Source organism: Astatotilapia calliptera, chromosome 6, assembly GCF_900246225.1.
Source record: "Astatotilapia calliptera chromosome 6, fAstCal1.2, whole genome shotgun sequence".
Lineage (NCBI taxonomy): Eukaryota > Metazoa > Chordata > Actinopteri > Cichliformes > Cichlidae > Astatotilapia > Astatotilapia calliptera.
In genome coordinates, this window is record NC_039307.1 from 32430195 (window position 1) to 32453375 (window position 23181).

The following is a 23181-nucleotide window of genomic DNA, read 5'->3' on the forward strand; positions in this document are numbered from 1 at the left end:
AATAAAGTTGAAGTCTTTAGAAGTCCAAGGAGCTTGGAAAGAAAAGCAACTGGAATTTTCTTAGGACATCTCACGTCTCATCCGAGAAACTTCTTCAGTTCTAGACCAAATTGTCATGATCTGAGTGAGTGGTGGGTGTGCCTTCAAGGCTGGCTGTGTTTTCCCAGGATGCACCTGGAGGCAGATCCCAGGAGAATCTGTTTCACCTGTGTCTCATCAGCTGCAATCAGTAGGCTGCATATAAACCCAGGTGTTGTCTTCTCTCCTTTGAGAGTCTGTCAGCTACTAATGGTGGTATCAGGCCACATACCTCAGGTGTTTTCTTTGGGTTCATGTGCATTTGTCTTAACTCATCTCCTTGTGTTCACAGTCCTGGTTTTACCACTCGCCCCGACAGTAGTCTGCTGCCTCCAGCACAACACCACATCAACCGTCTAGCCTCGCTGTCTGAATTTAGGATTCTCTTCACCTCAGCTGCCTGCCCTCCTGCTCTCCAGTCAGCTCTGGAAGTTCTCCACCTCAGGACAGACAAACTCACTGCACAGCCAGCTACTCACTCTGTTTGCGATTCCCTCCTCTAGCCGGAGAACATCCTCCACTGCAAAGAAGCAACCTCTTACTCTCAAACATGTCCCAGACTCTGGGACTCCACCACTAATCCTGTTTTCCCTGCTTTCTAGCCATTCTCTGCTCCAGCTCCGTGACAAGTCAGTTACTTCTCTTCAGTCCCAGTGTTCAGTCTACCTCACCCCATTCATTTCCCACACATTCTTAGTGTTGTAAATAGTGTGTTCAGTAAGGATTTGTGAATCTGATCGCTGTTCCTGCATTGGTGTCTGCACTTCTCAAGGTGGCCTTCGGGCCGTATGACACAAATGGTGGAGAGTCCCAGATTTTAAGATGTGAAAAAGGGTGTGGTTCATTATCAGCAGAGAGGTTTTGGGTGAAACCATTATGAGACCTTGCCTCACCCTATCATGTGACTTGCTGAGGTCAACTGAGACAAGATGTGAGTGGGTGTTAAGGTGCCTGGGTAGGGATCTCAAAACTGGATTATAAGTGGCAGACAGCTGGTGTTTTAGGCCACCCCCTCTGTTCTAAGATGGTCATTCACAGTGGACAAAAAAGGCTTGTTTCACTCCTTTTTTCAAACTATCTGCCTTCTCTGTCCAAAATGTGAACACTGGCACCCTTGAAAGAGTGACCCTCCTTCCGACACATCTTCACTCTAACATGGGCACACATTCAGTCGATTAGAAAAACTTTTTTTTCCCCTCAGGAAACATGCACACCACCAAAAGTTCTTGAAATACTCCTAAAATTGATGGATTTTGTGATATTGAAATATTGTTTTGCTGAAACTTTCCTGAAACATAGATGAGTTTAGACCTTTTGTGATATACAAAAACAAGATTTATGGTGTGCACATAGCTAATAATTACACCAGCTGCTTCTGTAAATGTGTCACGTGGTGAGAGGAGGACGACCCAAATGCAGACACTGAGGTGTGAGTGAGTTCGATCAGAAGGTGAGCCGTTTTTTTGGGCTGATAAAGAGTGATAAAGGTGTGGATACGAGGAAACCTGGAGACATGGCGTGAACATAAGAGATGACCTGACAATCACTGAATGATAGCTACACACAAATACACACGAGGGTGATGAGGGAAAAGGAAACACAGCTGGGATAAATGAGCGTAATGGGAAGGAGGAGGAAGCAAACTGGACACACTGAATATGGGACGCAAGACTGTCAAAATAAAACAGGAGACAATGGAACGCAAGACTGACACACGAGCTTGACACAGGAGTGGAGGAGAGGCAGACGAGAGGGAGCGAGGGGACACGAGAGAGAGAGGATGAAAGAGACAGGACGAGCTGGAGAAACATGGATGAAACCCACTGAGGGGAACACGGGAACAGAAGATGGAACGCAAGACACAAGGAAATCCACAAGAACACACAGAGAGGGACGTAGAGGACAGAGACACAAGCAATCCCAATAAACAGGGAACTAAACAGAGAATAGAAACTCAGAAAGCTGGGTGAAAATGACCCAGAACCATGGCAAAATGTGTGTTCTTACATTGTTTGGATAAATAAAGAAATTAGCAAGTAAATGAAAAAAATAAACATTCATAATAAACAATCAGTTTACAGAAACAACAAGTGTGATATGTCCTGTTTAATGACCAACCAGGCACATTAGCCATTATATTCTGTTTGCAACCTCTGGCTTAGTGCGTCTTTTCTTTTTATTAAAAGTAACAGTGGAACAAACGAGTTCTGTACGAGAGCTCTGCTGCTGACAAACACCATGTGCACTAGCTGCATGTTAGCTGCATGCTGTGTGCTTTTGGTGCCCATAACAACAACTGTGGTTTTCTTGTTGTCCCTGCTAGCATATGTTGGAGCTTAAACTAATAACGCTCAATCAGTCATTTCGTTTTATGTCCACAGCTGGACTTCACATGGAACAGTCTCTGAAAAACGTTGCTGCCTCACATTGGTGAACCGTCGTCCTCTCAAAGTTCTCATAGTTTGGTTTCATGGGAGGCTAAGTCAGCCTCTGATTGTTGCTGTTTGGTTTTACTGAAAACACGAGGCTGAGGAGTAGCAAAAGATTGGGAACACGTTCCTACAGCTCACCGTCATTTTAACAAACTCCTTTAACAAATTTCCTGATGTATTTATTCTGCTCTGGATATCTTCAGACATCAGCTCCTCTTTCCTCTGTTCTGACATTCTTTTAGTGGTAAACTAGACATCTGTCCATTTTATGTAAATGACCTCTGAATAACTGCAGAATATTTCCTCTTTCTAAAAACGTCTTCTTACTTCTGCGTAATGTGTCTGTACTTTAGTTCTTGGTATTCTTCCTCCCCTGATATCACCTTCTTCAATCTGCAAGTCAAACAGCACATGTTCTCAAGCTCGCTGTAAACAAAATGGCCCAGGGCAGATTCAATACCAAGCTTCTGCAATAGCAATAGCTTTACAGCATATGGATCACATGCTGAACCAGGTGATCTATACTAGTGTCCACTCTGGTTTAGTTATAACATGGCAGTGGAAGTTATCAATACAATTGGTGAACTTACTGACAACCTTTTATTGCATTTCTCATTATTTGTTGGCATGTGTAAATATTTGAGTACATTTGGGTGATGACTCAGCAAAACCTTCTGCAATGAGAACAAACATCTGCTCAATGCCAACTTCTTCTGTGAGAGTGACTCTTTGTTCTTTGTTCTTCTTTTTCTTCATGTGAAATCTGTTTGTTCGATCTGCAAGTCAGGATGAAGAGTCAAAACAGCACATTCTCTGTAAATCATCTTCATTGAAATAAAACAAAGGTTATTGCGATTCACTGTGACACACAAATACCTTGTTACTCATTAGGAGCAGCGGCAAAAAACAGAGCGAACGACCATTTTAGCTAACAGTAACAGTGCTTGCTAACTAGCTAGTGATTCATTGTAGAAAACTATAGATTTATTTTTCATTTTTTGGAAGAAATTTTCTATATAACTTCAAGATGACTGCAGGTACATTAAAAATGAAACTGGATCTTTAAGTTAAAGGATGCTCTTAATGAGATGATGATGTTAGCAGTAAATCCTGCTGTTTTGAGAAACCGCTGGTTTCAGTAATTCAGTGTGGATTCTCATCATTCAGTAAATCTGTTTATTGATTAAAGCTGTTTACTGTTTTGTTGTGCCTTCCTTATTTAATAAGCTACAACAACTGAGTCATTGAAGGTTAAAGGGTGGTTTTGTCTGCTGCTACCTTCCTGTTACAGTCCATGCCCGTCTAGTCTTTTAGGTGAGGGATTTCAGCAAGAGCTGAAAAAATCAAAATGTCTGCTGTGTGAAATGTTTACGACTCTGAGTGATTTGGTGAAGAAGATGATGAAGATGAAGAAACATGTAATGTAATCATGTAATGATCGCTTATATCAAGCTGACATCATGCCCTCTATAACCTCTGCCAATGAGGTGATGTTTTTGGTAGCATAGCATCTGTGTCATTCTGCCTATAAACACGATAGCTGGAAAAGTTTTGATTGAATTCTGATAAAACCTTGTAGGGATGTAGAGTGGGCTGATGTTTACAATGCATTAAAATTTTCTTTGCTTCCACTGAGATTGTCAAGATCTACATGATCATTTATTGGTCACAAATGGACAAAAGCATCATAACTAAAAAAAACAGTGATTCTTACAGGTGTGGTGAGTATTGTCAACATGTCAATAAAGGTCATACAAAGTTTTAAAATGTCATGTCATCATAACAAACTCCATGGCATTTTTCCTGATGTATTTATTCTCCTCTGGATATCTTCAGACATCAGCTCCTCTTTCCTCTGTTCTGACATTCTTTTAGTGGTAAACTAGACATCTGTCCATTTTATGTAAATGACCTCTGAATAACTGCAGAATATTTCCTCTTTCTAAAAACGTCTTCTTACTTCTGCGTAATGTGTCTGTACTTTAGTTCTTGGTATTCTTCCTCCCCTGATATCACCTTCTTCAATCTGCAAGTCAAACAGCACATGTTCTCAAGCTCGCTGTAAACAAAATGGCCCAGGGCAGATTCAATACCAAGCTTCTGCAATAGCAATAGCTTTAATATCTTTATTAAATGATCTGTGTTGCTGCTTAGGTGTAACAATTAAGTTTAACATTCAGGCATCCATGAAAACAGAATTTATGAAATTTAACGGAGTTAGAAGTTAGCAGGAAGTTAGCGTGCTAGTTTCTACCTAAACATGATATACCATGTTCTGACTGAGAGATTTCTGAAAAAAATAAAACGTACAGCTCTGCTATCACTTCCAACATAACCCATATGGAAAATATATGTATAAATCTTATAAATTTTGTATCTGTCTTGTGTGAAACTTGTATGAAAAGCACACAAGAGTGAAAACAGATATAAGATCCCTTGAAAAATTCTATAAATGAAACTGGTATGTTTTGGATACTTACTAAAACAATATATGAAAGTAATGAGAAAGTGGCCACTTTCATGAGTTAATCATATAAGCCTTATATGACTCACTATATAAAGTAGGCCAAATCTGATGCAAGTCTTTTATAAGTTTTTCCTATTTCTTTTCCATATGGGAAATGAAGACAGAACACTAAACAGCAGTGACTTTTGTAGGGTTACTGAAGTCTGACTAGCTGGTATATAATGATGTGCTACATGATTGCTAGCGACACAGCTTTGTTAGCATAGAAACACAGTGAAGCTGTAAAAGTTAGCATGAGGGTTTCTGGTGGTCAGGGACAAATGCAATCGCATGGCAGGATGCTGTAAACAGATCAAACTTCAGTCAGGAGAATAACTGAGATAATCCATCCACAAAACGAGGTAAGTCATTAATATACTGCAACAACATGGGAATAGAGCAGCTGCGAGAGAATTCAGCATTAATTAATTAATTACAGTGTGATAATGGGGCCACATCCTGAGCATCAAATCCAATCTGTCTTTATTTATAAAGCACTTTAAAATACCCGGCACAGGATGAAAGTGCTGTACAGTAAATAAGTTAAGAACAATGGAATAAAACAAAACAGTAAAAAATAAAACATAATACATAAAAATTAAAACAGCCCTATATTTAAAAACAAGATAAAACAGCATTGAATCAACTAAAACAACTGAAGTAAAACTAAAACTAAAAACCAACATCTCACAAGGAGTGAAAGGCCAGGGTGAATAGATGGGTTTTCAGGAGTGATTTAAAAACAGGCAGAGAAGGGGCCTGTCTTATCTCTAAAGGCAGATCGTTCCACAGTTTCGGAGCTGCTACAGCAAAAGCACGATCTCCTCTAAGTTTACGCTCAGTCAGATGCATTTAGGAGCAGCTGATCAGCTGACCTGAGAGAGCGGGTGGGTGTATAAGGCTGCAGCAGCTCAGAGAGATAAGATGGGGCTAGGCCAGAGCTTCCCAAAGTGTGGGGGGGGGCAGAGCCATTGCAGGCTGCGGGGGGGGGGGGGGGGGGGGGGGGGGTATGAAAAGGGGAAAAAAACAAAATCCTTGGACACTGCTAGCACGGGGCGCCTACACAAACGCAAAGCAGGAGATGAAGCATCGCTGAATATGTTTCCAAACCAACTTTATTCTAAGCCAAAGATGAGAAAATATGGTGAAGCATATCTTCCCTTTGGTTTCACCTGCACAAGTGCTGAGGTAGGTCTCCCCTGCAGAATTGGTTTTCCCTTCGTCGGGAGCAGTGCTGGGCTGTTCAAATCACGGACAAACAGTGTCCCACGTTCTTGATTTTTAGTTCACAAACACTTGTTGTAATGACTAACTACTCCTGACATTTTGGAGATGTTAGCTCTTTATACAGTAAAGTTAGAGTGCGATACAAAAAATATCAGGCTGATCCTGCCACGATTTGTTCCCCCGGTTCAAATCACGGAATAACACTATCCCACAGTTTATGTTTTTAATCCCATTTTGCACAGAGAAGCATTATTTGAATAATGTATTGATAGCAATGCTGAATATTATTACACAGTAAAAAAACAACTACATGTAAAATTACACCGTAGGGGTGTATGTCTAAGGAGCTCAATGAGGTAGCTTGGAGCTATATCGTTAATAATTCGGAAGGTGAGCAGCAGGATTTTGAATTGAATGCGATACTTAACGGGAAGCCAATGCAGGTCGGCAAGGACAGGGGTGATAGAGGCATTACATCGGTCTTTCCATCACATTTGTGGCTTCTTCTCCGCTGCTTCTAAGTGGAAATTGGTACATTTAACTTCCCACGTGTGGGACTAATAAAGGTTATCTTATCTTACTACAATTATCTGACATCTTTAGTTGTTTTTTTACAGATGAAGATTTGTGCTCATGAAACACATGAAGTACAATTTTGTTTCTGTAGTTGATCAATCAGTTATTTGACTTGCATGAATTTAGCAACTATTATTATGTTTAATCTTTAAAAGTACTTACTGTTGATATTATTTTCTGTAAATTGTTCAAAATCATAAATGTGTGAGAAGCACTCAATCAGGGGCGACTCCAGCATCAAACCTTTAGGAGGGCTCAGCTCAGTCTTAATGTCATGCTTTTAGTGTTGCCTTCAAAAGAAATGTAATTTTTGGATGACCTACAGCAGTGTCTAAGAATAACAGATTTTAATATAATACATCAGCTTTACGGTGGTCACTTTAGTTTAAAACCCGATGCAATGGCACAGTCATGTTGACCAGTAAATTTCAAAAACAGTTTAAGAAAAAGCAGATCAGAGGAGAAACCTGCACGGCATTGTTTCAGTCTCTTAACTACATAGAGGCCAGTCCACCAAATCATCAAGTATTTAAAGTACCATTATACAATACAGACAGTTCAAAATCCCCCTGCGACTCCACCTGCACAAGAAGCAAACTGGTAATAGAGCTGGTTTTAAATGGCAGCTTTTGAATTCATGCAAACCCAAACACTTTGTTGAGCAGACTCAGCACAGAGACTCGTGTACACCAATTCAGAGAGTGGAGAACAGATTTGTAGTCTGTCACATCAGTATAGTAGCATTCATCCTGTTCAAGTTTACAGTGATGTGAATGCTGCTAAATGCTATTATTCACATTAATAGCAGAGTGCTACTGAAAAGCACACAACGCATCCATTTAATGCATGTAGATTGTGTGAAAAATCCACCTGATCTCTGTTAGTTCCAGTCTCTCTGTCCGCGCTTCCTCTTTGTACTGACAATCACACACAAACATTTTATATTCAACTACAAAAATAACGAAAAAAATATTCTTGTAATAATTATTTTAAGAGCATCGTTTGATAAGAGCATAGCACCCTGCTTAGTTATGAGCGATCACCATAGATGAATGTGGGCAAAGCAGAAGTGACGTATATGTAGCCAGGTGGAAGGTCTTTATTATCGGACATGTCCCTGACTTTGACTTCATGTCCACTCTTACCTGTTTCTTATATGTGCTGAGTTCCTCCATCTTTCTCCCTCTCTGTCATCCCCTCTCAGTCTTTGTGCAGTCACCCAAAGGTTAATTATAAAAGTATATCAGAGTTTACAACCGAATAAAAGGCATAAACTGGTCCATATCAGTTTGCTGCTGCTGGCGAGGGTGTTGCTAGGATCTTGAAGCATACAGGGCTTACAACAGCCCTGAAGTCTTTTGAGTTTTCACTCAATAACAGCACCTTTTAAAGTTATTTGTTTTTATTTATTTAAACATATAGTAAAATTAATATAAAGTGGTAAATGTTATGCACTACCTAAAGTGTGAAGTCACAGAATGATACTATTTAGTGCAGTTTTTAATCATTACTAGTCTTCATCTTAGAGCTTGTGCTCTTATTGTGCCATGATGTCTCCTTTTAAACTGTGTGGATGTTCACCTCTTCTTCATCCTTCCTGTTCCTTTCACCAAACTGCTCACTCTTGTTCTCCTCTGATCTCACTTCCTGTTCTGGTTATAAGAAGAATGCAGTCAGCATGTGTCAAAAACACTCCCTTAGACTAGATATTTAACATTTTATTTATCAACTATTTTATGCACTAAATCAATTATTAAACAAATATCATATTGTAGAAATGCAAATAATAATGCACTAAGCAGTTTCATGCCACAAGAGCTAAATGGTCACTTCACTGTATTTATTTCCCACAAACTACTATACCTAGGATCTTCAGGTTTCCACTATATTTCATTAATCTGCAGCGACTGTAGAACATAAAGTATATTGACCTCTATTGTTTTCTTTATGACTTGGCCTGAATACACACACATACACATCTTTGAATAGCACAACAAATGAGGTAATTTCCCATGTGTTTTAATAGGTTTTAGTGATTTATGGGTTTTATGTATGTGTGTGTATTTTGGTCTTCAGTGTAAATTTATACAAACTGTAATTTTTTCAGATGAAAGATCCGTTATTTAATGTTGCTTTATGTTGACTCTATGGAGAATAAAGCCTTACATGAGTGTTGCTATTTTTAATTGCGGAGTGGAAGACCTACTGTACTTGTTGTTTAGTCTGTGATCTGAATGATGAATTTAACCAAACTGAAAGCAAAGGTTACAGCTGGGATATTCCACACATTTGAAAGACTCATTGTGTAACTCAGATGTTTATGAGCTTTGATCACTCCAGCATAATAATTATCATGTAACTGCAAGAAGACTTAATGAAACTGAAACAATGCACCCTAACACAGGCATTTGAACTGTAGGCTAATGAGTGCATGAAGTGTACCTCTACAGCTGAAAAGAGTTTGCCTCTATAATTTCTGGATCTACTGATTTGTTTCTGATGTATCTCTTCTTTTATTTAGCCTGTATTTATATAGCGCTTTACACAACCAGTCATCCACCCATTCACACACTGGTGATGGCAAGCTACAGTTGTAGCCACAGCCACCCAGGGGCGCACTGACAGAGGCGAGGCTGCCGGACACTGGCGCCACCAGTAGGCAACGGGGGAAGTATCTTGCCCAAGGACACAACGACCGCGGCCGTACAAGCCGGGGCTCGAACCAGCAACCTTCCAGTTACAAGGCAAACTCCCAACTCTTGAGCCACGATCGCCCCATTATGAACAGAAAGATGATGAAATCCTCTTTATTTGAGAAAATGTCCTTAAACTATTTTTCCTCCTTCTTACTGAGTTTCCGAGCTACCTCTTTGTTAAGTGAATAAACTATTTGAACAAGAAAGATATCATGGCATTTATGATGATACAGAGTGTGTGTGTGTGTGTGTGTGTGTGTGTGTGTGTGTGTGTGTGTGTGTGTGTGTGTGTGTGTGTGTGTGTGTGTGTGTGTACACGCTCGGCAGAGGGGAGGTCAAGACAGGAGCTGAGTTGACCTGGTACATCAAGTTTGGATTTCCCCAGTTGTTGGTAAACAAAAAAGATTTAAACTCAAAAGATTTTGAGTTCATGCACACTGGAAAAAAATTCTCTTCATCACAATCATTTGTTTAAAAATATGGCTGTTTTACTGATCTATGGTTATTATTAAAGAGGAAGGAAAGAAGAAGAGGAAGCCTGAGCCCAGGTTCTGTCCATTTTCATAACAAGTGACAGCACAGACATCTGAGCTTTTTCGTCATAAAGATTGTGATGTGAAGCATCAGCAGGTAAAGTGTCGTTAAAGTGTCACTTCAATAATGCTGCTGGCAGAAAGAAGTGTTGACACATACTAGCTTTGAATAAAAGGCTTAAAACACAAACAGTCTAATCCTGGGTGTTGCTTTTAAGCTTAAAGAATATAATAGGGTTATATAATAAGGTTTAACATTGAAGGAGATTTGTTCCATAGTCACAGTTATACTTGTATTTCCTTTACTTACATCCAACACTACTATGTTCTGTTTCAAAACTGGGCCCTATTTCAGGAAGCCGGTTTAGAAAACTCAGAGTGAAAAACGATACTCAGGGTTGAGTAACCCCGAACTGTCCAACTCGGAATATTCGGTTTCAGAAAGGCTGATAACAATTAGTTCAATCAACGCGGAGTTGCTTTAACCCCAAGTTAAGCGCGCGCACGAGGATACATAAAGCCCTGATTAGTGGAGCACAGATTAAGCGAGTCACCATGAAGACGGAGGTCAATGTATTTTACATTGAGGCCGAAATTCTGATGGCAGCATATGCCGATAACATGCAAATTTTGCAGGAAAAAAGTAACACAGCCTCAGCTGCAAAACAAAGGGAGCATGCATGGCAAAACATAGCCGACAGAGTCAATGCGTGAGTGTTAATTTAAACATTGATCTAGGGATTTCCACCCATTTAACATGTTATTTTATTATATTTTATTTTATTTTTTTATTTTATACATTTTATGTTGTGATGTGATGTGAGCGCAGGTGCAACCCAACAGGCCCCAAATGTTCCTGGCAGCAAGTAAAAATGAAATATAAAAATATAGTCCAAACAGGTGAGGTGTAATTGTATTATGAGCCATGGTGCTTGGTCTGTTTGTCCCATGTAAATCAATTGCAGTTAGAGGCTACATTAATTTTCTTTCTGTAAGCACTTATTGAAATTATCTGAGCACATTACAAGTAAATATTTGCTTACTTTGTATGCTCAAATGTGACCCGTTATGGCCACTAGAAAAAAAGCGGAGGCCCGAAAAACAGGTGGGGGTCCTCCACCACCACCACTCACAGAGCCTGGCCACTTGGCTTCGACATTTGTGATAATGTTGGCAGCATCACATATGATCTTCACAGTGCAGAGAACACAAATTAGCATCCATATAATGAAAAAAAGTGCAGGGAACTATGTACCTGCACATTAATGCTGTGGAAAGACTTCCTGTTCACAGAGTCTCCTTCATTTACTGAAGGAGCAATGATTGGAATGTGAGTGCCATCTGTACAGCCAATCACGCCTGGGAACCGTGAAAATAAATGTAAAATTTAAGTAGTAGTTCAAATATCACCACATCATGAATTAAGTTTTGTTCATCCTGCTACCTGCAATTTTGTAGAATACCTCTTTGATAAATCTTGTGGGTCTGTGACCGGGGAACACCACAGATGAGTACAGGAGACGTTTCAGTGCAACTGTAACATTCCTGACTGCCTGACAGACGGTAGCCTTGGAAACGTGCTCAGCATCACCAATATTATACAGAAAGCTCCCGTTTGCAAAAAACCGAAGTGCAATACAAATAATATCAGAATCAGAATCAGAAAGGGTTTTATTGCCAAATGTTGAGCAGGTTTACAACATTAGGAAATTGCTGCGGTGCTTCAGTGCAAACATACTGTCATAAATTACGCTTAAATAGACATGAAAATAAAAATAAGAATAAGAATTAAAAGTGCTAAGTAGATAGATATATACATGAGTGCAGGTGGTGATCAGTGCCAAACATGGAATGATGCAGTAAACACAGCGTAGGGTCATGTGATAGTGGTGGGAACAGTCATACGGTTATTGTTCATGTGTCCGACAGCAGAGGGGAAGAAACTGTTCTTATGGCGAGAGGTTCTGGTGCAAATGGACCGGAGCCTCCTGCCTGAGGGGAGCAGGTCAAACAGACTGTGTCCAGAATCCATGTACTGAGAGAATGTCCGCGATGTGTCACTTGAGCAATATTAGGCCTGAGGATGTTATTCAAATAAACTATAGATTGTGCTGAAAAACGGTAACGTTCACACAGAAAATCATCAGGAAATGATAAAATGTCCAAACGCGCTCTAATCACTCTCTCCCGGCAGAGAGCTCTGCGGAGAATTTGGGCTTCAACATCTACTGGCTCTTCAAGGAAGGGGCACGCCATGTCTGGCACTTCCTACAGTCAGGTTTCCGACAAAGAGGCGGAGAACGTCAGGGTTAGTTGAAGTAAACCTGCTAGGGAGCAGGTTAGCTTCACGGAGTGTGTCGTCATAGTAACTCACTCAGGATTAATCTAAACTCGCTTCGTGAAACTGAAAACCCAGAGTTTTCGTTAACTCAGGGTATACTTACTCAGTTTTTCCACTAAACCGGCTTCCTGAAACAGGGCCTTGGAGTTCGACACCTGTGGTTTAGATTAACTGATTCTTTAAAGCCTGAGGTGGATAAGCAGTTGAGAACAGATGAATCGATAATAAAGTGAGCACTGGGAATGAAAATCTGTAGCTGCAACACCAGAGGCCACAAGAGCACACTCAAACCTCATGATACTGACTCAAGACCACAAAGAAAATTCAATTTGTTTTATCTATTAAATCCATTACTTTTATCTTAAAATTCACTTTCACTTGAAGTAGTCATACAGATGGCAGTAGTGGTTTTCAGTATATTTTCAATCAAAATTTAAATTACAAGTTAATAATAATAATAAGAATTTTCCAAGACCTACTACCTAAAATTTGGAAGTGAACTCTTTTAGCCAGTTATTGGAGATTATGTAATGGAATTTCAGGAGCAGGACCACGCCTCCAACAGTGACTCCCACCTGTTCCTAAAGTTGAAAGAATATTTGTCCAGAAGGTGATTGTGTGGCGCAAGCAAGCGGGTACGACATGGGCATTGTAAAACTGCCACAGCATCTGCAAAAATGCAGCGAGTGAAATGGTGATTATGCAGAAAAATAAATAATTCTTCAACCTTTAAAATGATGTAAATATTTCTAAAACAATAGGTGACCTTACTTTTGAGATTGCCCTTGTAGGAAAAACCCCCCAAACCTTAAATACCCTGAATTAGTTTAGTTACTTAAAGTAGTCCTGAGTTTCTCTTTGTTGAGAAAAAAAAAGCTGTGTTCATGTTCTTCCAGTGTTCTTTGTTTCTTGTACATGTTGCTCCTTCTATCATCTCCACTTATTTATTTTTTATTCTCTTTTCTCTGGTTTCCTGTTAATCCTTCTCCTCATTTGTTCTCTCCTTCAGTGGTGGAATCTCTGCTGACCTGCAAGACAAGAGGAAAAAGTTCCAGAACAAGAGAAAGAACCAGATCACAGACTCGCCAAAACATACTGCTGGCTGTTCAGACGTTACTACATCAGAATCCAACAGCTTTCATGAGTATTTCTTTATTTTTGTCTTTCAGGGAAAAAACCCTTTTTGATCATCCGAGGCTTCACATCGCTGTTCAACATCTGTTCTGATGTCAGATTATCAGCAGTTAAATGCTGCTTCACTGATTATACACAAGATTTGTGGCACAAACACGAGGGCAGGACAGTAAGGAGGATTGATTTTTATTATTAGCTGCTTCTTGATAAGTAGAAAAATCTAAGTATACACAACATGGCAGAAATGCAAAGATTATACTTTATTGCACGTATCACTTTGTCAAATCAAATCAAATCAAATCACTTTTATTGTCACATCACATGTGCAGGTACATTGGTACAGCACATGTGAGTGAAATTCTTGTGTGCGAGCTTCACAAGCAACAGAGTTGTGCAAAATACAATAATGTAAACAAGCAAAATACAAGAATGGCTACATCTAAAACTAATAAATATATGTACAATATATAATAGTATATGCATTTCTCGATGTGTATACTAAATATTTTTCTACGTGTGTGTGTGTGTGTGTGTGTGTGTGTGTGTGTGTGTGTGTGCGCACATATTTTACAAATTAAATAGAGTAAACAATAAGTGGAATATTTAAAATAATAAAATAAAATATACAGAGTGAGACATGTGCAAAACAGTGGCGTTACTGTACAGTATGGAGTGCATAATGTTAAAGTTCCAGTAGTGAAGCTGAGGTGTCTATGAAGTGTTCAGCAGTCTGATGGCCTGATGGAAAAAGCTGTCTCTCAGTCTGCTGGTACGGGACCAGATGCTGCAGAACCTCCTTCCCGATGGAAGCAGTCTGAACAGTTTATGGCTGGGGTGACTGGAGTCCTTGATGATCCTCCCCGCTTTCCTCAGGCACCGCTTCCTGTAGATGTCTTGGAGGGAGGGAAGCTCACCTCCAATTATCCGTTCAGAGCACCGCACTACTCGCTGGAGAGCTTTGCAGTTGTAGGCGGTGCTGTTGCCATACCAGGTGGTGATGCATACAGTGAGGATGCTCTCAATGGCACAGTGATAGAAGGTCCTGAGGATGCGGGGGCTCATGCCGAATCTTTTCAGTCTCCTGAGAAAGAAGAGGCGCTGCTGCGCCTTCTTCACTGTTTTGTTTGTGTGTACTGACCACGTAAGATCCTCAGCCAGATGTACTCCAAGGAACCGGAAGCTGCTCACTCAACAGCAGCGCCGTTGATGGTGATGGGGGTGTGTACTTCTCTGCACCTCCGGAAGTCCACTATCAACTCCTTTGTCTTTGCGACGTTGAGGGTGAGATGGTTGGCTTGACACCAGTGGGTCAGGGCGCTGACCTCCTCCCTGTAGGCCGTCTCATCACCGTTGGTGATAAGACCCACCACTGTAGTGTCGTCCGCAAACTTCACAATGATGTTGGAGTTGTTAGTGGCCGTGCAGTCGTAGGTGTAGAGTGAGTACAGGAGAGGGCTCAGTACACACCCCTGTGGAGCACCAGTGTTCAGTGTAACGTGTGATGAGGTGACATACAGGAAGCTAAGGATCCAGCTGCAGAGGGAGCTGCTCAGTCCTAGATCCTGCAGTTTCCTGTCCAGCTTCGAGGGAACGATGGTATTGAATGCTGAGCTGTAATCTACAAACAGCATCCTCACATACGTGTCTCTCTTCTCCAGGTGTGACAGGGCAGTGTGTAGTGTCAGGGCTATGGCATCATCAGTGGACCTGTTGTGGCGGTATGCGAACTGTAGAGGGTCCAGTGAGTCGGGTAGTGCAGAGCGGATGAAGTCCCTGACCAGCTTCTCGAAGCATTTGCTCACGATGGGGGTCAGGGCTACAGGTCGCCAGTCGTTTAATGAGGAGATGGTGGAGGATTTGGGTACAGGGACGATGGTGGCCATTTTGAAGCAGGCTGGGACTACAGACAGAGAGAGGGAAAGGTTGAAGATGTGCGTGAACACTCCAGCCAGCTGAGCCGCGCATGACTTGAGGACGCGGCCGGGAATCCCGTCCGGACCAGTAGCTTTGCGCGCGTTCACCTTCCCGAAGCACCTCCGCACATCCTCCTCAGACACAGTGTGCGCACTGACGTCATCCACGGTGCGCACACTGTCCGGTCTCATGGTGTTCGCTGTGTCGAATCTAGCGTAGAATACGTTTAGATCCTCACACAGAGAGGCCGTGGTCTGCGGTGTGCTGGTTTTCCCTCTAAAGTCTGTGATCGTGTTTAGTCCCTGCCACATACTCCGAGGGTTGTCAAACTGTTGCTCCACCCTGTCCCTGTACTCACGTTTGGCTGCTTTGATCGTCTTCCGGAGTTGGTAATGTGCGTGTTTGTAGTCCGATGTGTTCGCGGAGGCAAAGGCGGTGCTCCGTGCCGCCAGTGCTGCGCGAACATCTCCGTTAATCCAGGGTTTTTGATTTGGGAAGGATTTGACTGTTCTGGATGGGACGACATCTTCCACGCATTTCCTGATAAATCCGCGTGGAAGATGTCGTGGGAGATGTGTGGGAGACTATATTCTGTTACTGCAACAGCACAAAAAAACCCCCCCACAAATATAAATGTTCTCAAAAATGTTAAAGGCAGCTTTAACGAATTCAATCTTATTCAGACATTCTGTATCAAAGGCTGAAGGCCTCCTGAAATGACTTTTGCCCAGGTCAGTCCGGGCTACAGCTGTGATCCGATTTTAAGTCGTAGGCAGCGTGAATACAACTTCTCATTCATCTTTTTTCCCCCTAAAAATCCACACTTTATTAAACCAGCAACGTAAACAAGCCACAGGAATGTCAATATACGATAATTCATCCTATAAAATCTCATGTGTGATTGGCTATCTAAGGTTGACTTTGAGAAGGAACGTTCGGATCTCCATTGGCCTTAAGGTCACCTCCCACGTGGACGGGTCTTGAAATGTCTTCAGCAGCGGCTTTTCTCCTGGAAAACAGACACATTATGTGAGCACAAACGACGCAAAGTGTTTTTGGTTGGTTAATCTTTAAACACACCAGCAGTGACACGGGTCAGTGACCAGCAACCAAGTCTCCTCACAAGGAACAAAATAACATGTTGAGCTCCAGAAACACCTTGTAGTATACATTACATTATGAAGCATATCAATCTGTTTATGACTCTTTATGGCTCCCTGCTGGCTTAATTAGCACCTGCAGGGAAACTGTTAAGTCGATGACTACAATCAGAGATTTAAAAAGGCATCCGCAGATTTCTATCAGCTCAGCGCTCCTTCAGTGCATGGTCACCTGCCAGATGTTGAAAAATCCAGATGTTGCCAGTCTTTATATTACTATATAAAATATTATAAATAATGTAATGAAATTGTGACAACACTAAACGAAGGCCAAAATCTGCAAATATCAGGGAATCCTCACTATGGAAGTGTGATTGAAGAGCAGTGTACTACAAAGCCAGAATAATGGATTACTGAATAATGTTAAGTGCCGTATATGTTTGCAAATATGTTTCGTATTGAAGCCATACATTTAAAAAAAACACTGACTGAAGCGCAGACTGTGCACTTCATTGTCACTGGATTATAAATGTATTCAGTTGGTGTTTATGCAAATGAGATGCAAATGAGGAGACTTCACTCAGGCAAGTCTGCTGGACCAGACGGAGTGAGTCCCCTCGTCCTCAAGACCTGTGCCCCCCAGCTGTGTGGAGTCTTTCATAAACTGTTTATGCTGAGTCTGAGTCTGCAGAGGGTCCCGGTGATGTGGAAGACATCATGCCTCGTCCCTGTACCAAAGACGCCACGTCCCAGTGGCCCCCAGGATTACAGGCCCGTGGCACTGACCTCCCATATCATGAAGACCCTGGAAAGGCTCATCCTGGACCAGCTGCGACCCATAGTAAGACCACACCTGGATCCCCTTCAGTTCGCTTATCAGCCTCGTCTCGGAACTGAGGACGCCATCATCTACCTGCTCAATCGTGTCTACACCCATCTGGACCAGCCGGTGAGCACTGTGAGGGTCATGTTTTTTGACTTTTCCAGTGCTTTCAACACCATCAGGCCGACCGTCCTGGGTGATAAGTTAGCAGCGATGCAGGTGGATGCTTCTCTGGTGTCCTGGATTGTTGATTACCTGACAGGAAGACCACAATATGTACGTCTCAGTGTGGGTCTGACAAGGTGATCAGCAACACAGGGGCACCACAGGGGACTGTCCTCTCCCCCTTCCTCTTCACCCTCTACACCACAGACTTCAGCCACTGCACAGAGACCTGCCATCTTCAGAAGTTTTCTGATGACTCTGCGGTGGTTGGATGCATCAGCAGGGATGATGAGACAGAGTACCGGGCTGTGGTCGACTCCTTTGTCACGTGGTGTGAGCAGAATCATCTGCAGCTCAACGTGGCAAAGACCAAGGAACTGATCGTGGACTTCAGGAAGACCAGGAAACACTTGACCCCTGTTTCAATCCAGGGGGTCAGTGTTGACATTGTGGAGGACTATAAATACCTTGGAGTACACATTGACAATAAACTGGACTGGGCTAAAAACACCACGGCACTTTACAGGAAGGGCCAGAGTCGTCTCTATTTTTTGAGGCGACTGAGGTCCTTCAACATCTGCCAGAAAATGCTGAGGATTTTCTACGAGTCTGTTGTGGCCAGTGCGATCCTCTATGCTGTTGCATGCTGGGGGAGCAGGCTGAGGGTCGCAGATGCCAACAGACTCGATAAACTGATCCGTAAGGCCAGCAATGTTGTGGGGATGGAGCTGGACTCCCTCAAGGTGGTGTCGGAGAGGCGGATGCTGTCCAAGATAAAGACTATGTTGGATAACACCTCCCACCCACTCCATGACATGCTGGTCAGTCACAGGAGCTCGTTCAGTGAGAGACTGAGATTACCGAAAAGCACCACTGAACGACACAGGAAATCTTTCCTGCCTGTGGCCATCTCCCTGTACAACGCATCCACCTAACACACTGTTTGCTGCTACAACTACACATGTTTCTTTTTCAGCTATTTATTTATGAGTGACTTATGTTTGTATGTATATATATGTATATATTATACTATTCTTAGTTAGTGTATTGTCTGTCTTGTCTTAATGTTGGTTTATAATGGAGCACTGTAACAAAAAATTATTTCCCCCAGGGATCAATAAAGTATTCTGATTCTGATTTATATACTGCTGCTACATTTCCTTCACACAGCTGGAACTGCAGCTACGAGCGCACAGAACACGCATCATTTAATCTATTAAATTATTTTCACTTTGATCTGACAACAAACCAAAGTGATTTCCACAGAAGTTCATACCTGGTCTCTGAGATTTTACCACCGACCTCCAAAATGCACAAAGCTCAAAGCAGCTGAGTTGGAATCCATATTAAAATACGCCCGAGGAGACGACATTCATTGAAATTTAGCCAAATTTAAATCGAGTCAGACTGCAGAACACATCCAGCTTTGAATCTAGGGTGACGTTCAGAACTGCAGTGGTGAACTAACTGACACAACACTGGTGTCCTGTACCTTTCTCAGGAGTCCAGTCAAAACGTTTCATCTCATCTTTCCACTGATTGGCCGACAGGTTCAACTCAGCCACACCCAGAACCTCCAGAGTTGAAAACAGCTTCTGCACAGACAGGAAAGACGATGGGATTAGTTACAGCAAAACGACATTCCACTGGATTGCAAACGAGAAACGACTGAATGACAGATGATCGTACGGTCGCTTTGAGTGTAACAAGGTTTAAATTGTGTCTGACCTGCAGGTTGACTGTGACTGGCTGAGAGCTCACTTTGCTCTCTGAGCTCTGGTACTGATGCTCCAGTCTCAGCAGCACTGAGTCTTCATCCCACTGACTGAGTGTCAGCAGGTGGACAGCAGGGGGCAGTGCAGCCAGAAGCCCTGAGAACTAAAAGACAAAGACCCCTCACTCACAGAAACCATGCCTTTAAAAAAAAAAAAAGATTTAATGTAATCCAACCACATTTTCTATAAAATTACTATATAAAGTTGATATGAATTTCAACCAATCACTGGCTCTGAAAACATGTCAGCAGCAGTTGCCGCTAAAGGCAACACAGCTTAGCTCAGTTCCCCTGAGAGCGAGTGAAACCATGTCTAAAAAATGCAAATATGTACACAGCAGGACAGAAATGGGTTATAACCAGCAGCATAGACAGTTGGAGACAATGACTCAAAACAAGCAGCAGACTCTCACAGGAACAGCCTGCAGTTTGTACAGTGCAGGTCACAGCACTGTACAAAGCTTTTCTTAAGCTTACACACAGGAGTTTAAGGTGTTTGAACAGGAACCTGCAAGATGGAGGCCAGCTGGTTCTTGCACTGCTAATATTTCAAACACAGATCACATCACCGTGACTTCTGAAACCCGATTAGTGAAGTGTGTTAATAACATGTCTTTAAAATACATGCAGTATTTGTACAAGTACTGTACGAATGTGCACGTGATTGGGTGAATGAGTAGAAAGGCGCTATACAAGTACCAATCCGTTTATCATTTACATACCTCCAGCTGAGTGTTTGGCTTCAGATCTCCATCAGTAAACGTAAGCAGCGGCTGCAACACCATCCCCTCTGCGAAGGGGCGGTGCGTGTCGGCAGCAGTCTGCGGGGGATCGAGGGTGAGCAGGAGGCGGCCGCGGACCACCAGCCCGTCTGGGAAGATGCCAGAGATCTCGTTGAGAGGTTCACCAACACCACGGAAATCATCGTGGCGCAGCCGGCGGTGGAGCTGAGGGTGAGGAGGTTGGATAGAGAGACTTTAATAAGAACTCCTTGTGTGCGCTTAGATGGGGTCAACATGCTAATGGTAATGAGCTACGACTTTATGCCTCACCATGATCTCCAGTGAACCATTCTGGATGCTGCCTCCACCCTGAGAGCGATCCGTTACCACAGTGAGTTGGTCCACATCATCCTGAAGACACACAAGTGAAAGGAAAACATCACTTGTGATAATTCAATGAACTGACAGTGAATGCTCTTTGTTGCTTGTCTCTCCAAATGGAAGCTAACAAACACACAAACCTTGATATAAGCACGAGAGTTGATTGGGTAGTAGTTTCCAGCAATGGGCTCTGACTGTTGCAGGTTCCAGGTGGGCCGGAAGTCTTTCCTGTTTGGGGGGGATGGGACACACACACACTAAGTGTACAGAATTGGATTCTTTTAATGTAAAACTATCACATAATTGTACAGCTGTCTTACTTTGTATATAATCTGTAAAATACCATCCAAAACAACTGCAACAACTTTAAAAGGTTAAAATGCATTTTCCATCATCAAAAAACAAAAAGCAAACTCTTACTTCCTCTGCAGAACTTCTCTGCCGTTGGAATCAGTGTAGAAATATTCAGAGGTTTTGATGCTGGTGTCCAGACGAGTGATCACCTCCTTCCCCAGGCTGTCACTAAAAGGTCAAGACAGCAAGTGTGACGTGGGTTAAAGGTGGGTGGTGTGGGGAGCATTTTGGCCAGGATTCCTCACTTTTCCTTGAATTTATTTCTCTCGCTCACAAATAAAAAAATAAATAATTATGAGCTAAATCTATTCCCCAGTGGGTGTGCATGGAATCTTATGGTCTAAAATTCCCTCTTTCCATGTATTTATAATCTGACATGGGGAAAAAGATAACGGCGATCTAAGCCAATCACTTGCTATGATATGAGGAAATATTTAGAAGGGCAAAGCTCTGCCACAATATTGCCCCATATGAGGTTTTTCTCCCCTGAAAGATCAGTTGACATTAAGACACTGAGCTTTTAGAAAGGTTGAAGAGAACAGAAATTTCAACAACCACTTATCTCTAAAAACATCTCCATTACATATGTAGTGTGCACGTGTTAAACTCACTCTATCGGCACAGGTCCCACAGTCCACTCGAGCTCCAGAGCTCTGCTGTCAGCATAGAGACGAACCACCTGAGACACCCAGGGAGCAAACCACTGCCTCACCTCCTGCACCACTGACGTCTGAGGATGAGAGCATTGCAGTACAAAATTAGACGCTGCATATTAGCCTCTAAACAGGGAGGTAAAACATGTTGGCACGTTCATTCTGACACCCACACATATAAAATGACAGCAGCCTATAATTTAGAAGTAAACTGAATAACAGTGTAAAAACAAAGCTTTGCTATGAGGAATCTACGTCTGGATACGAGCAAACATCTCTACCTTAATGATCTCCGTCTTGGCCGTCCGGCTGATGACGAAAGGTGTGGAAGAGTTGGGTCTGAAGATGTAGGCTCCAGAAGGCTGCCTGCTCTCTCATACTTGCTGCTGGCACACATACTGACCTGGCAGTCCACCGCTTTGCCACTAGCATCTGACACGCTGTACACTGTTCCATTGACCGGCAGCTTGACGGGCCAAGTGACGGGCCGAGCGAGAGGGTTGTACACATTGACTGAGAACTGAATGACAGACAAAAAACAAGCGAGAGAGAGGCAGCGTGAGCATCCAGTCTTATCTGTAATTACACAGAATGTATTTACAATAACTGTAGCCCAGGTTTTTTAGGCTGTACACCTTGAATACACTGTTTGTTCCGAGGATAAATCTCAGAGGGTCAGAGTGTTCAGAATTACATTTAAGATGACATAATATGTTTTTTTTTATTATGTTACTGATGGATGGTTGTTTAACATGGTTTAAATGACAGGATCAGTACATGTACAAGTAAGACTTATGAGCAAAACCTTCAGATTTTAAAGCTGCGACTCTACCCGCTTGCTGTTCAAATGTGTTGATGCATCCTCAGTCATCCAGGTAAGGAACTCTTAAAAATTAATTCTGTTCATCTGGACGTAGAGTTTTCAGTGGGACAAACATTTCGTCACTCATCCAAGTGACTTCTTCCATTTCAGCTGACCGCAGGTTTCACTGATCACATTAACTGGGTGGACCATCACATTAGGTTCACCTGGGAGGTTATGGCAGGTTAGCCTTCTTAGACTGTGAGATTTACACCAGTAAAGGGGGACATTTAAAGTTGATGTGCACTGTAAACAAATGCTCACGGGTGAGTATTTAAGGTTTGACTCTCATCATCCACTGGAGCACAAACTGGGTGTCATCAGGACGCTACAACAGACACAGCGGCCAGGGAAGTAGAAGAACATCACATCATGAAGGCCCTGAGTAAATATGGTTATCCCAGCTGGACTCTTGTCAAAGCTTGGAGGCGCCAATCAATTCAGGAGAGAAGCAAAACTGCTGCCTAAGCGAAAACCCTTAGTGATCCCGTATGTGTCAGGAGAAGCAGAACATTTGAGATACATTGTTTTTCTAAACACCGGGTCTCGGAGGCTTTTAAACACCAAAACACACAATGCAAAAATTGGTCCACCCCAAGGATCGGGTCCCCCGACACAAACAGAGTAACATAGTGTACGCTGTTAAGTGCCAGGAGGATTGCCAGGATTTATACATCGAGGAAACCAAACAACCTCTGGCGAAGCAGTTGACTCAACACAGAAGAGCCACCTTGTCAGGCCAGGACTCCGCAGTCTATTTACACCTACAGGCCAGTGGACACTCTTTCAATGATGTACACATCCTGGACAGGGAGGAACGCTGGTTTGAGCAAGCAGGCCAGGAGGGGGCCTAAGGGTACATCTTTCACCATCTTACAATGCTGTGACTGCAGCCATTCCCCAACTTTCA

At 42.4% G+C, this 23181-nt stretch overlaps 1 protein-coding gene across 1 annotated transcript; it reads right to left on the reverse strand.

Moving 5' to 3' along the window:
- Positions 1-16042: 16042 nt before the first annotated feature.
- LOC113024606 (lysosomal alpha-mannosidase-like) lies at positions 16043-21925 on the reverse strand. The gene is made up of 9 exons (XM_026171787.1): positions 21691-21925; positions 21368-21486; positions 20823-20924; positions 20543-20630; positions 20352-20432; positions 20022-20246; positions 19254-19403; positions 19018-19120; positions 16043-16446 (listed from the first exon to the last, which is right to left on the reverse strand). Exons 5-9 carry the CDS (start codon positions 20352-20354, stop codon positions 16343-16345), a joined length of 585 nt encoding a protein of 194 aa, XP_026027572.1. The 5' UTR covers positions 20355-20432; positions 20543-20630; positions 20823-20924; positions 21368-21486; positions 21691-21925; the 3' UTR covers positions 16043-16342.
- Between the last annotated feature and the right edge of the window lie 1256 nt (positions 21926-23181).